Genomic DNA, 13,811 nt, shown 5'->3' on the forward strand with positions numbered 1-13,811 from the left:
TTATTTTTCAAACAAACAATTCGAGCCATCGGACTTCAAATTGATTTTCTTTTTGTCAAAGGACTAATTTTTTATTTGACTGATGGCTTACAAATCTGAAAGTAGCCTTGTAGTACAAGAGTCCAAATCATTGCTGGAGAAATCTGCTGCGACTCCAGCACTACATGCAATTCCATCTTCCTGAGAGATTGAATCCGATTGAATCTGCCTCTCGACATTATCGGATAACTTTTTTCGCTACTCTGGCTTTCGAGCGTTCTTTTTCATTTTCTTCTCCGCCAAAGAGTCGATCGAGAAGGCTCCGCATCAGCATTAAATCTCCACTTTCTGTAGCAGGGAAACCCACTTTATTATATATGTACTGAGATTTACTGCAAAATGAATATGTCAAATAAAAATGATGCGTTGCAGAGTACACGCAATCTGATTGGTTGTACGATTTTTCTCACTAGTGAAAAATACCGTATGACCAATCACAACCCGCAGACGAAAGTTTTCACCAGTGACAAAAATCGTATCGATTTTCCCGCCTTTCACTGACGGCGTCACTGGGCAAAAGGAAAACCATGGCGTCTTCTTCGAGCAATTCAAGGTTTGCAGATATAACTTCAGTAGAGGAATTTATTGAAGGACAAGAAGACGAAAACACCAGGAAGAAAACTGAACAGAATGTTGCTTTGCTTAAGGAGTTTTTGAGGCTAAAAGATGAGTCAAGGCCTGTAGAAGAAATTCCCCCACACGAACTGAGTTCATTCATCAGCGAATTTATCATAACAGTAAGAAAGAAAGAAAACAACGAAGATTACGAACCCACTTCCTTGCGTGCTATGATGGCCAGTTTTGAACGGTATTTAAAGAAGAAGAATTACGGCTACAGCATTATGAGAGACGTCGAGTTTGAAAAAGCACGAACGGCATTAAAATCAAAGCAAAGAGATCTCAAGAAGAAAGGCAAAGGCGATAAACCAAACGCTTCAGTTCCCCTCACAGAAGACGACATAAAACTGCTGTATGACAAAGGATTGTTAGGAAAGTCAACTCCTGAGGCTCTACTGAATACAGTTTGGTTCAACAACACAGTCTATTTCGGTCTCCGTGGTTGTAAGGAACACAGAGACATGTGTTGGGGCGATGTGCAACTACGCCAAACTACAAATGGCGAGGAATTTTTAGAGTATACTGAGAGACAAACTAAGACTCGAACCGGAGAAAATCCCAGAGATGTCAGGCAAATAAAACCGAAAATGTTTTCGGTTCAGGGAAGTGAAAGAGATCCCGTCACTGTTTACAAATTCTACGCGGAGAAAAGACCGTCGGAAATGAACGACAACAACGCGCCATTTTATCTAGCAGTAAATAACTGTAAAAAACAAGATTCTTCTAAACCATGGTTTAAAAAGTCAGCCGTTGGCGTGAACAAGCTGAATTCGTTAATGAAAAAAATGGCAGAAAAAGCCGGGCTGGGGCCCAATGTAAAGAACCATAGCGGTCGCAAAACAATGATCCAAACTTTAACAAACAACGACATCCCAGCGACAGATATTATTCAACTGTCGGGACATAAAAATCTTCAAAGTGTGACAAATTATTCTGTAGTTTCTGAAAAACAGCAAGTAAAAATGTCTCGTACTTTAAGTGAACTGATGTCCGGGAATGTGCATAGCTTAGAGAAAACTAATTCATCTCAAGTTGGAGAATGCTCCACTGATCCTTCAGCTAGCTCGGCGGGTCGCTCGGCGGCAGATCATCACCAACAAGCGATGTCGCTTTTCACGGGCGCTGTTATTCATGGAGGTCAATTCAGCATTTCTATTAACAGCCTCAATCAATCCCCGAAGTTGGCAATCCAAGAAGTTGAGGTAAAGTCTTCTCCAAAGAGGTACAAAAGGCTAAAAGTACTGGACTCTGACTCTGATTAGAATGCATGCATTACTATAATTAGATTTACAAAACAGTCAACTTTTTCAAATTTTATATCTTAGTTACGGTTTTGAACGGCGATATTTAAAGCTGAAAATTTTCATTGTTATTTAAAGTTAAAGAATCGTTTAAAAGTAGACTTTGTTCCACTTTCTTCAGAGTCATTGAATAACTTTAATGTTGTAGGAAGTTTTGTACGTTCAGTTTGCTCGAATAAAATCATTCGCAACTCGTTGTGGTCTTTGTGTTGATTTCACCGCGCAATTGATAGTTGTTAACATTATTTTGTAATATCTCAGTACATATATAATAAACAAATTACCTCATGGTTGGTTCGCTTGTACGATTTTTATTCACTCGTTGTGAAGAATCGCAAACTCACTCGTTCGCTGCGCTCACTCGTTCGTTTTCGATTCTTCACAACTCGTGAATAAAAATCGTATGCACTCACCAACCATGAAGTAATCTCTATATCTTCCACCATTTTTTCACTAAGGAGCTGGATGACCAAGCCACGGGAACAGTCGTGAAGACCTGGGTACCAAATTTCAACCAATGGGAATGCTGGAAATTGAGGCGGGAAAAGAACAATGGAAGACTGAATGCGGTCCTGAGACCGGACTAAAACCACGTGGTTACGAAGGATCTCCACAAGCTGGAACAGAAGTTTCTATGCAGTACCACAATGAGATCTGGGAAGGATACATCCTGTCAGTTCATGGTGAGCAGTTTTGTCAGCGTCTATAATCTGAAATTTCTTAATGATGACTGGATGTTAATGTAAGCAGGATTCAACTGTCCAAGGGGAAGATTCATCATCTTAACATCAACTGGCCATAATTGCAATAACGTCCACCAACGTTATGCTTATGCAAGCAATAAATGCCTAAATACATTAAGTAATCTGTAATCAAGCAAAGTTTTACAACATACTACCAGAGAAGTGAATGTGGGCTGATGTAACCTAGCTAATTTTGAATAAATTAATGGGGGGAACCTTCTTTTGACTCTCCTACCTCCCTCTTAAGTACTCTCTTTGATGAAAACTGGGAACTGTTTTCGATTTCTTTTGCCATTTCACGTTTTATGAAAGGAAATCTTAGTGATGCAAAAGCCTCTAAGATGCATTCACACCTAACCTGCAGCAAAGCGCTGAAGACAATGGTAGTGGCGGAAAGGGAAGAGGCAAAAAAAAGAAGAGAGTCAACAAAAACTTGCTTTCTAATGAGTTTTTAACTACAGATTCTGCAACAATGACAGGTAAAATTTCCCTTTAGGAGTGTATTTGAATAATATTGTCTTTTATTAGTATACAATTTGTAGTTTCTGGAAAAAAATTCATCACCTTCACTTTCCCAACTTGACATATACTGACCATATGTGAATGCCCTCAAAGTCCTTACCACCCAACCCTCACTTCCATCGCCACCACTCCATTTCTGTTTCTTGCTTTTTTTCCTAAACATTTTTTGACCATTTACTTTTGTATGTTTTTTACTACAATAAGAGAAAAGTCCTGAGCAAGATGATGGACCTGCACCACAAAAGAAGCCAAAGAAAACAAGTAAAAAAGGTTCGTTCTCATTGAAATTGATTTATTTATTAACACACTATACCTTAGATATGCTTAAGATGAGTGCATCAGGTGAAATTTACACTGAATGGATTTGTTTTATCCAATCATCAAATTGTAGGCAAAGAGAATTAAACTGAATTTGCTTTTAAGCTTCCATAGTTGAGTTCAAATTTCACACTAACCCTGGGTTATCTTAACCCAGCTTCGAACAACCCGGCCCTGTTGATTTATAGTCCCAGACTTATTACCCAAAATACATGTACCATGCATTCCCTCATAAAACATTCTTATAATTTCAGCCAAGACTTCGTCCCCTTCTAAAAAGAAAACTGAACAACAGAAGGCAAAAAGCCTCAATAAACAAAAAGAGCTGTCACTTCTGACCCAAAAGCTTGATAGCATAAAATATGCCATCTTAGACAATCCCACTCCAGACTTGGGGCACATTTCAGTATCTGAATCTGAAATGAGTCTGACTGACAGTGAACCTGAAGATGTGGCTCCTGCCAAAACCATTACAGCATCCCCACTTTGGTGGGAAACAGCCCAAGAAGCACATACTTCCCCGCTGCATAAACCTTGCTTGCAAAGAGGAAAAAGATGAAAAAATTAAAAAGCTCACTGAAGAAGTACAGCACCTCAAAGACGAAGTTCGTAAGTATGAAATATTTTACACTTTCACACAATTGAGGACCAATAATGATAGACACAATGCAACATAAATTTGTAATGCTTCTAGGGTTACTCTTCAATATAAACATTTGCGGACATAATTTTTCTTTGACAATAGTTTAAGACACTCCTGCATTAGTTTATTTCCAGCCATGTAGCATATGCCAGTTCATGTATGTGTCAGCAAGTTGCACAAGCAGTCTCTTGTCAGGGAAGACTGAGAGACAAAGAAGTAGTATTCTCAAAATGTGGCGTGTTTTTTTTGCTCTAAAACACAATAAATATTAAGAGTGGCTGTCTGTAAGGATCGAGAATCGGCGGGCAGCGACCCATTTGGCGAATCCCTGATATTTTGCCCAAAGTTAGCCTTGGGTAGACTGTTTTCAAAAATCATATGCAAAAGTTCCAACGATTTTGTTTATTTGGGAAATTTGAGAAAAATTAAAAGTACGGTCAAAATGCGGTCAAAGTGCGGTTTTTTGGTTGATTAAAAGGTGCGATTATAAACCTCCGCCGAAGTCTTAAAATGAAATCAGTTGACCTCAAAATAAAAAGAATTTCAAAGCAATCAATCTTCTACACTACCAATGTTTTAATCTTTTCAAATATGATGATACAGTGGTTTTTCAGGCCATTTAGAAAACATCTTCGGAGACTGCTTTCGATGGCGGCAAAATGTAGCTAATATTCATCAGGATAAAAATGTTCCTGGTATGTCAATTAAGCATTGCAGAGCTAAAATATAGGTCTTAAAGATTTACCAAGTAAAGTTTCAAGGTCGAACTCGGAAGGCTTCCCTTCGAAGGAATCAAAAGTCTGAGCAATATCAACGTGCAAAATGGCGCTGGATTTACAACAAACATCCTACGCATCTTACATTATAGTTACAATCACTTGCGTTAAAATATCAAACTAAATTTACCTTTGACAATTTTAAGTTAAAGCATCGTAGAGCTAAAATATAGGTCTTGACGATTTACCAAGTAAAGTTTCAAGGTCTAACTCAGTACGCTTCCTATGAGACAAGTCAGTTAACTTTGTAATATTAACGAGTAAAATTTACTACAAAGAAGTATCCGCGCTTGTCAACAAACATCAAAAAACAGGTTTCTAGGTATAGCCTCGTTACTCGAACAGAAGGGCACTTTCCATATCTTTTTTCGTTTGAAACTCACAAGTCGTTTTAGATTAAAGGTTGCAATAAACACATTCGGCCTGTCAGACCTATTAAAACAGTTTTAAAATATAGATCGGTTGAAGATAATTACTAAGCTAGCTCCCGCATATCTCAGTATTGCCTGAAATTTTTACTTCAGTTACTTGATCTTCCTAAAGCGCCGTATCCTGTAAATGCAACCTTGTATCGATGTCTCAAGCGCTCAGGATGTGAGCAGTACAGTACTCCAAATATTTTTAGTACTATCAACTCATGACTTTTCGTTGAATTGCACCGAAGTGAAAAGGAGGAAACAAAGTAATCCGAACCCAAACAAATAAAGAATGCACTAATTTGGCGCTATTGTAAAATTGGCACACCATGAAACCGAAAAAGAAATTTACGTTTACCTTATCCTTTTCTCCATTTTGTGCCCACCATTGCAAACTTTCTGTAAAAACACATCATTGTACACATCACAGGCTTTAAAGTTCATATTCAGATCCATTTGTAGCGCTTCGAAATGCGAGCATACTTGGCGCACGGGAAATTTACCAGAAAGTCACGCAACCGTGCGCACAAACACACCCGTCGCTATTGTGCAACATCATTTCGCAACAGTTTGAAAATACAGCGTTGGTCATTTATCGTTGTTTAACTCAGTCTTTCGTTTCTTGAACGGCTCACTGTAGCTACAAAGCGCTTCTAGGTAAGGTCACCCCTTCCAAGGGCACACCTTGCGACCAGTCCGTTGATTATCCTGGTCAGCTGGAATGTATTGCGCTTAAGACTGTACAAAGGATGTCACTGGCCATTTAAAGACCTTAAACCTCAGCGCAGATGAAGGTTTAGGATCTGAAATAAAGTTGCTGTAAGCCAGAGCAGGTAAATACCACCCTAAAATATATTTTTGTCTTTTTATCAGCTATATTGTTATCATTATACGTTTTTCTTTTTATCATCATGTACTTGAGGGTGGTTATTCTCAACACATCATTCTCCTTCTAGAGGTTTTCTCAGTGGAAGAACATCACTATGCCTTGAGCATTTGTCCAAGGCACAGGGCTGATTTCGGCATCCGCTGGAGGACAGGGAAGACCATGTGTACAGTACCCAAAGAATTAGCAGTACATAAATCTACAACTGCTAAAGGGAGCCACCGAGTGGATAGCTTAAAGTCGGCGTTTATTTTCAAAACCACGAACACACTTATTCCAATTGGATCACGTAAGTTGCAGACTTTTCTGGGAAGATTGGTTAGATAATGGTAATTTTTTGCGGTTAAGAATCACATATAAGGTGGCACACAAGGCGAGGAGTATTCTAGCACTCTTCGGCAGCAGTAAGAAATTTCCACAAGACGGTGACAAGAGAGGAGAGAGCGTGCAAGGAGAGGGACAGGCGCCTTTAAGATGTATTAATTATCACGTGTCCCTTGTTTGAATTACGCAGGGGTCATTTTTGCCTTGGGGGTGCGGGTAATCCTAGCAAACCTTGCGTTCCTCATTCAAAATTATTGGTCTTGGGGGCAGGAAGTTGTCTTCTTTCTATGTATATTTTAAATGCATTTGTTTATACAGTATATTGACATTAATTTCTGTTCGTCTGTTCATTTTGTTTTGCTTTTGTTTTTCCATCTAAAGCAATTTGTAAACAATGCAACGAATATATCAGCAAAGAGGCCATGCCCAACCAAACTCTGGTGTTTGCTTCAGGTTGGGTGGAGCCCGTCCCCGAGGTCTCACACCTGCAAGAGTTACCTGAGCCCCATTTGTTGGTAAGTAGTAATAAGAGACACTGGTGTAAATGGTTCGTTTAAGTGGCTACTTTAACGATGGTATGAAATGTTTTACTTTCAAAAAAACATTCATCATTCATTTTTTCATTTCATTTTTAATCCTGTTTTACTTTAGGGGATTTCTTTTCATTTATTTCTTTCTTTCTTTCTTAACGGGTTTGTGTGGGTGTTGGCTTATGAATAAAATAAAACAAAATAAACGTTTTATCATGCTTTATAGTCATTACACAATGTATTTCTTTGAACTGTTTCAGGTAGAGGGGGAAACAGGCCGTTCAAGTACAAAAACAACTAGTAGTGAGTTATCCTCTGATGACCTTGCAACTGAACTGAAGAGGCTGGAGATATCGTCAAGAGGGCGGGATGATGAGACGTTCCTCAGTCCAGATACTGAAAGTCTTGTTTCTTCCACGAGTCACGAGGCCCCAACCACTATGCAAGAACCTCGCAAAAAGTTGAACGAATATCTGGTTTCGAAGAACTTCCCGCCAATAACTCAGCCCTGGATGGAATGGGATAAAGCTGGAGAGAATACTAAGAAGAGATAAACCAAAAAAGACAGTGGAGATCTTTTCTTCAGTCCTACAAGATCTTAGACCTAATTATGCAGGTTCTCTTTGGCAAGCGTCCCCTGTCATGAACAAAGCTGTTAAACTCGATGAATTATCACAAACGTCCAAGAATTATCTTCAGGTCCTAACAGAGGCATATGGTAAAGCAGAGGGGGGGAGACAAGAAGGCAGATCTTGTCTATGATGTCAAGTGTTGCCAGCTTCAATGATATTTCAAGATTTATACCACGCTTAACTAGATATCGCTATAGCTTGGCCAACCTGCATCGCTTACAGTACGGTAGCGGGGCTCCCACAACGCACCACTCTTCGCCGAGGATAAAGGCGCTTGCAAGCTTGACGCCGAGGTTGTGGCGAGGGAAATGCGATGCGTCCGTGGAGCAGATGGTGTGCGACTTTTCCAGTCCTCAGAATTCCTAACCAGCTTGCAGATTGCGTCCTTCTTCTCAAGGCAAAGCGCTACACTACGGCAAAAGGACCCAGCAGATGAAGCCGATATCCGGGCATCTCAAGAGGAAGCTAACTTTAGTGCAGCGAAGGAGGTCGTTGAAACCATTCAGCTCAACCATCCTCTGGTATACGATCAGTACAACCTGTGTGAGATGGCGCTCAGTGGTAACTTGAAAGTCCTCAAGCTACCGATGCTTCAGCGCTTGTGCGAGGATCTCTGCCTTGATGCCCCTGTCCCACCTGTGCGCAAGAAGGCTCCATACTTTGCACTCTTAGAGGAAATAACCAAAAAGCGCACATGCCGAAAGTAACTTTTTTATTTATAGCTTCCTGGAAGTGTTTTAGCGACAACCAGTTTGATAAAACGGGTTGAAAACGCGGAGAAGGGGTACTCCCTAAAAAAATTGCCAAGGTTCTAGTTGTACCTTTTACAACCTCGTTCCCAGGTTCTCTCTCTTAGGTTGGTACCTATCCCCTAGGGTTTAAAATTCTAAAACGACCGCAGCTGTAGCAGTACCTATGAAAATGAAGGGAACTGTTTTGTGGTGGAACTAAAGCCACTTATGTAACGAGAATATTGCGATCAGAGCCGCCTCGACAGGAAGTAAGGGACTACCCCCTCCTCCCCAAGTCTGAGAGTCAATGACAAAACAAAACAAAAACAAAAAACAATATCAAAGAAAGCTCCCCTACCGGGATGTAGTAATGAAATTCATTTTATAACTGCGTTTAGCAAGACCTAAAACAAAAATCTTACTTTGAAAAATACCCTGCGAAAAATTTTTACTTCTAAACGTACTCCTTCCCCACCCCCATCCTGACAACAGGTCAAAACGTTTATCCCGCGGGTGGGAAGTTATTGTTATTGCTGTTGTTTTGTTTTTTTTTTAATATTATTATTCCTACCGGAGCCTCAAAATAATACTTCGTTTTAGAAAAATACTAATTTGAACAAAATTAACTTGTTTAAGTTTCTAGACCACGCTGAATGGGTGGGAGAGGGTAACTGAGATTGCGTTACATTTACTGGACTCGAATATCAACACACGGTTTATTTCTTGACACATGTAGCTTCACGTGTTTCAGATAACAAAAACAAAAACCGTTTGAAATTGTGAAAACCAACGTGGATTCAAACTCTCCCTGTAGTGGAAAATGGCTTTCCGCAACGTTGTTTCTGCCTGTATGATTGACACAAAGGCGGCTGGTTTAACTGATTTATCACGTTTGTTTACATTACCTTGCGATAACCAAAGCGGACTATCTACATCAAACTGATCTGTTCAAAGCATTGGATGTGTCTCCTATGAGCTCTTGGATATTTCTATAAGCAGCAAACTTAAAATTGTCAAAGGTAAATTTAGTTTGATATTTTAACGCAAGTGATTGTAACTATAATGTTAGATGCATAGGATGTTTGTTATAAATCCAGCGCCATTTTACATGTTGATATTGCTCAGATTTTCGATTCCTTCGAAGGGAAGCCTTCCGAGTTCGACCTTGAAACTTAACTTGGTAAATCTTTAAGACCTATATTTTAGTTCTGTAACGCTTAATTGTTAAAAACTGACATACCAGGAACATTTTTATCCTGATGAATATTAGCTACATTTTGCCGCCATTGAAAGCGGTCTCCGAAGATGTTTTCTAAATGGCCTGAAAAACCGTTGTATCATCATATTTGAAAAGATTAAAACATTGGTAGTGTAGAAGATTGATTGTTTTGAAATTCTTTTTATTTTGAGGTCAACTGATTTCATATTAAGACTTCGGCGGAGGTTTATAATCCCACCTTTTGACCAACCAAAAAAACGCACTTTGACCGCACTTTTAATTTTTCTCAAATTTCCCAAATAAACAAAATCGTTGGAACTTTTGCATATGATTTTTGAAAACAGTCTACCCAAGGCTAACTTTGGGCAAAATATCAGGGATTCGCCAAATGGGTCGCTGACCGCCGATTCTCGATCCTTACAGAAAGCCACTCTTAATAAGTCTCACTGCAAAAAATAAGCCTAGCTCCCTCAACCCTAACGACCCAAGGGGTTCTTTGATTGTTGGTTTTGTTTATCTTACTATTTATTAAGCCACATCTGACCAAGAATAAACGTACAGTGTATTATACTTTCCTAGGAAAAATTAAAGAACAAGCTGGAAGTGTTCTCCCACCATGTAAGGGTCAAGGGAAAATGTCAAGGGAGGAAGCTATTGCACTTGGCGTAAGGAATTAAGAGATAATGCTTACGTGCTTTAATGTTTGTGTGAAGTGAATTGCTTAAACTCCTTTTTATTCCTTACTTCAGTATCCAGAAGGCTACAGTTTATGCTATTTGCTGAAAGCAAATGTTCCAAATTAATCTGTCTCATAAACTGCTTATCATTCCGGCTCAATTAATAATAAAATATTGTTTAAAGGTTAAAAAGATCTCCTTTTTTAATGTAAAAAAAAAAATTAATCTTCTTGCACGGGATTTAATACCCTTTGAAGACAACTGTTATGAGTTGTTTGAAGCTATGTTTCATAAAACTTTTAAACCAGTTTAACTTTAAAAAAGGTATTTTGTTTAAAGTACATTTTTGTCCTTTAATAGCTTAAGAACTTGTCAGCGGCTCTGGGGTATGGATATGCCCCAACAAACTTGGCGCAGCCATAAAGGATGCTGAGAACAAGTCACGAACAGTGCTGGTCCGGTCACTCCTCTGTAGATTTTATGACAGAGAAGAGCTTCTCTCAAAGAACTTCAGCGATTTAGATAAGGAAATCACTGAAGCTGCTATTGGTAGTGACAGGATATATTTGGTTATATACAGACTAGCTTCATTGATATTGTGAGTTTTGCATTATTTTTGACCATTCAAACTTAGCCAATTTCTTTAACCCTGGTAACATATTTTCGTTTCAAGGTTAATAATCCACTGTTAAGTGAAATTCTCAGTGTGCTTGATTCAGTAGTGCCGGTGGTGCTTGTGAACAGTGCGGAAGGTTAAAATTAAATGAATTGATAGAACTCTGTTTTCAGAATTAAGTCTTCACTTTTGAGAGATCATTTTGGAAAACCTGCTATGTTGTTGACCATTTTAGTGGGCATAAGGCCAAGTCACAAAAAATAATGTTTGCATCTTCCAACTAAAATTATGCATATTAAGTGTGCCCCCCCTGACAAAACTTGACAAAATATAAAAAAATCTTAAATATAATTGCATTTTGCTTTATTCATTGTACTAAAACGAAGGCTGTGTCATGGCAAAAAAGTTGTTTTAGAAAAATGACTCTATTGGTTCTCCTTTTTTCCAGATTTTGCGATGGTTGCAAGGCTTGGTGAAGTAAAAAATGTGAGGAAAGCTGACCTGAGACAGGCACTCTGGCGCAAACTGAAGTCAATGAAATCTCAGAGTAGCAAGCCAGAGTACTTCCAAGGTAAGAATTTAGACTTGTACTAGGGCAAAAACAATTGCTGCTTTTATGATCATTAAATAAAGCCATTAAATATCGTCATTACACTGGTTTATACTTATATATGAGTTATGATTATTATACATATACATTACAAATAATTGGTCAAAACAAGCTTAATGCTCAAAGTTACTCTAACTGCTGCCATGTTCAATTATTAATTTTGTGTATATAACCTATACAGCCAATGCCAATAACAAATAAATATACTTATATATATTGACTCGGTTGAATCCTGGTTCAACCTGAAAAAGGATTTTACCTACAACATATACACTTGTTATGATCAAAATTTTGAATAAATTGCATCTATTAATGATATTAATGCTTCAATTTCTGTTTGTTTCTTTTCAGAGTACCGAAAGACTTACTCTGGAACGAAAAAAGAAAAGAAAGACAATAAAGACACTGCAAATGAAAAAGCTGCTAAAAAATGAAAAATGTTGATTGTTTTAAAGAAGAATAATATTGTATTATAGATCTAATAATTCTTATAGTGGTGAATGTTAATGTTTTAAAGCATCAAGTTAATGTGGTTGTAAGCATTGATGGCTTCATTTCAACTACTCTATTAAAGATAATGATTACACTGTCCTATAGTCAAGTTTTCTGCTAAGTACCATAGAAGGCTAGAGGTAATATAAAAATTGGACTATAACGAAGAGAAATTGTGATCAAAGATGTGTGTCACTGAGTCAAAGGGAATTAAGTGACGGAGCTAATTCATTTACCTGAACTTTGGGGCTATAAATTGCTGTGTTTTTTATTAGTTTTAACACACATGGCAGGCACATTTCGGCCTAAAATTTATAGTAATACAGTAATTCAAAGTTATTTTTTTCAGTTTGCAGGGAAGTTTTGTTTTTAGTACCTTATTTTAACCCTACTTTCACACTATTTTAAAACACTATTTTAAAGTTATTTGCTTAATCTGTATTTTTTGTTTAAAATAGGGAAAATAGGTTTTAAATTACCTCCCTATTTTATTTCAATTTTGTTCTGCAGTTTCCCCTATTTTTTTTTCAATTTTAATGATGGTTTTTGGATATTTTTCTCTATTTTATTGCTATTTGTTATTTTGGCAGTTTTCTGTTTCAGACTATTTTAACCCTATTATTCTCAGAATTATATACTATTTTCAAGCTATTTTTTCAACACTAATTTTTTCCTATTTTTTTGTTTCAAAATAACAGGTTTAAAATAGAGTAAATTATCTTAAAAAAGCACTTGATAGTGCTTTAAAATAGAGGGAAAATAAGGAACTGATAGAGAAAAAAAATAGAATGAAAACTAGAGAAAAAAAAGAGGTAAAATAGGCACTGTTTTTGTAAGGGTTGTTAGCTTATGACGGCAAAATGGTACCATTTAGCTAGGAAAAATAGAGCATTAACCCCATTACAGAGAAAGTAATACTGCTGTGCTATTACATTTAGATCTTTATAGTAATAATGAAAACTTTATTCGCCTTTTTGAATACAGTTGTAAATCTCTCTACGTATGGGTTTACAATTGGCTTCTTGAAATTGAATAATTCAAAAAGGAAAGTCAAAATTTCATTTCGTCTGGGCTAGCCCAAATCTTATTTCTACAACAAAAGATATATGTCGCTCTAATGGTTACTTTATAATTTTTTGATTATATAATGTCGTTGCTTTTTGTCAATGCCAATGTCATTCATCATGTATAAAAACGTGGAACATTCGTCAGAGAAAACGCCAAGGGAGCTCATGGACAGGTTTACAAATTTAACACACATGTAGCTACTGCTCATTTCTTTGATCAAGTTCAGGTATTTTTCTTTTTTTCGCACTGCATTGTTAATAAGGTCAGACTCGAAACCAACTGTTAGTTTTAGAACATATAAGCTCAAACTCTCTGGAGTGGCAGACCTTGCAGATTTGGCCTACATTTTGCATGCCCTCAACCTTGACACCAGCCAATTCCTGTACATGTGTATAGCTGCTGGATGCGATTTCCTTTCTAACGTCAAAGGTATTGGAATTCACCAAGCAATTATTATTATTAATTGGTTCTTATCGTACTCGCCGGATGTCCTAACACGTGTTTGTAAGTTTCCTTTATTAGCGTTTTCTGTATTTCGTAGGTTTTAAGTGTTGGTGTAAGTTTTTCATTTTATTTCTGTAATTTTCATACATTTTGTATTCCATCTAGAAACCATGTTTATCGTGAGGTTGGTTATTGTACATGAGTTT

General features: G+C 37.6%; 1 protein-coding gene across 1 annotated transcript; it reads left to right on the top strand.

The window, feature by feature from the left end:
- Positions 1–566: 566 nt before the first annotated feature.
- Positions 567–1,919, top strand: LOC140928656 (uncharacterized protein KIAA1958-like). Its single transcript, XM_073378438.1, has 2 exons — positions 567–1,472; positions 1,611–1,919. The coding sequence occupies exons 1-2, from the start codon at positions 567–569 to the stop codon at positions 1,917–1,919; spliced, it is 1,215 nt and encodes a 404-aa protein (XP_073234539.1).
- Positions 1,920–13,811: the final 11,892 nt, after the last annotated feature.

Source organism: Porites lutea, chromosome 1, assembly GCF_958299795.1.
Source record: "Porites lutea chromosome 1, jaPorLute2.1, whole genome shotgun sequence".
NCBI lineage: Eukaryota > Metazoa > Cnidaria > Anthozoa > Scleractinia > Poritidae > Porites > Porites lutea.

Bases quoted from the DNA above. Each gene is read 5' to 3' on its own strand.
- LOC140928656 (XM_073378438.1), top strand. From the start codon at position 567: ATGGCGTCTTCTTCGAGCAATTCAAGGTTTGCAGATATAACTTCAGTA. The intron at 1,473-1,610 runs GTAAAGAACCAT...TCTGAAAAACAG, and splicing joins AAGCCGGGCTGGGGCCCAAT to CAAGTAAAAATGTCTCGTAC.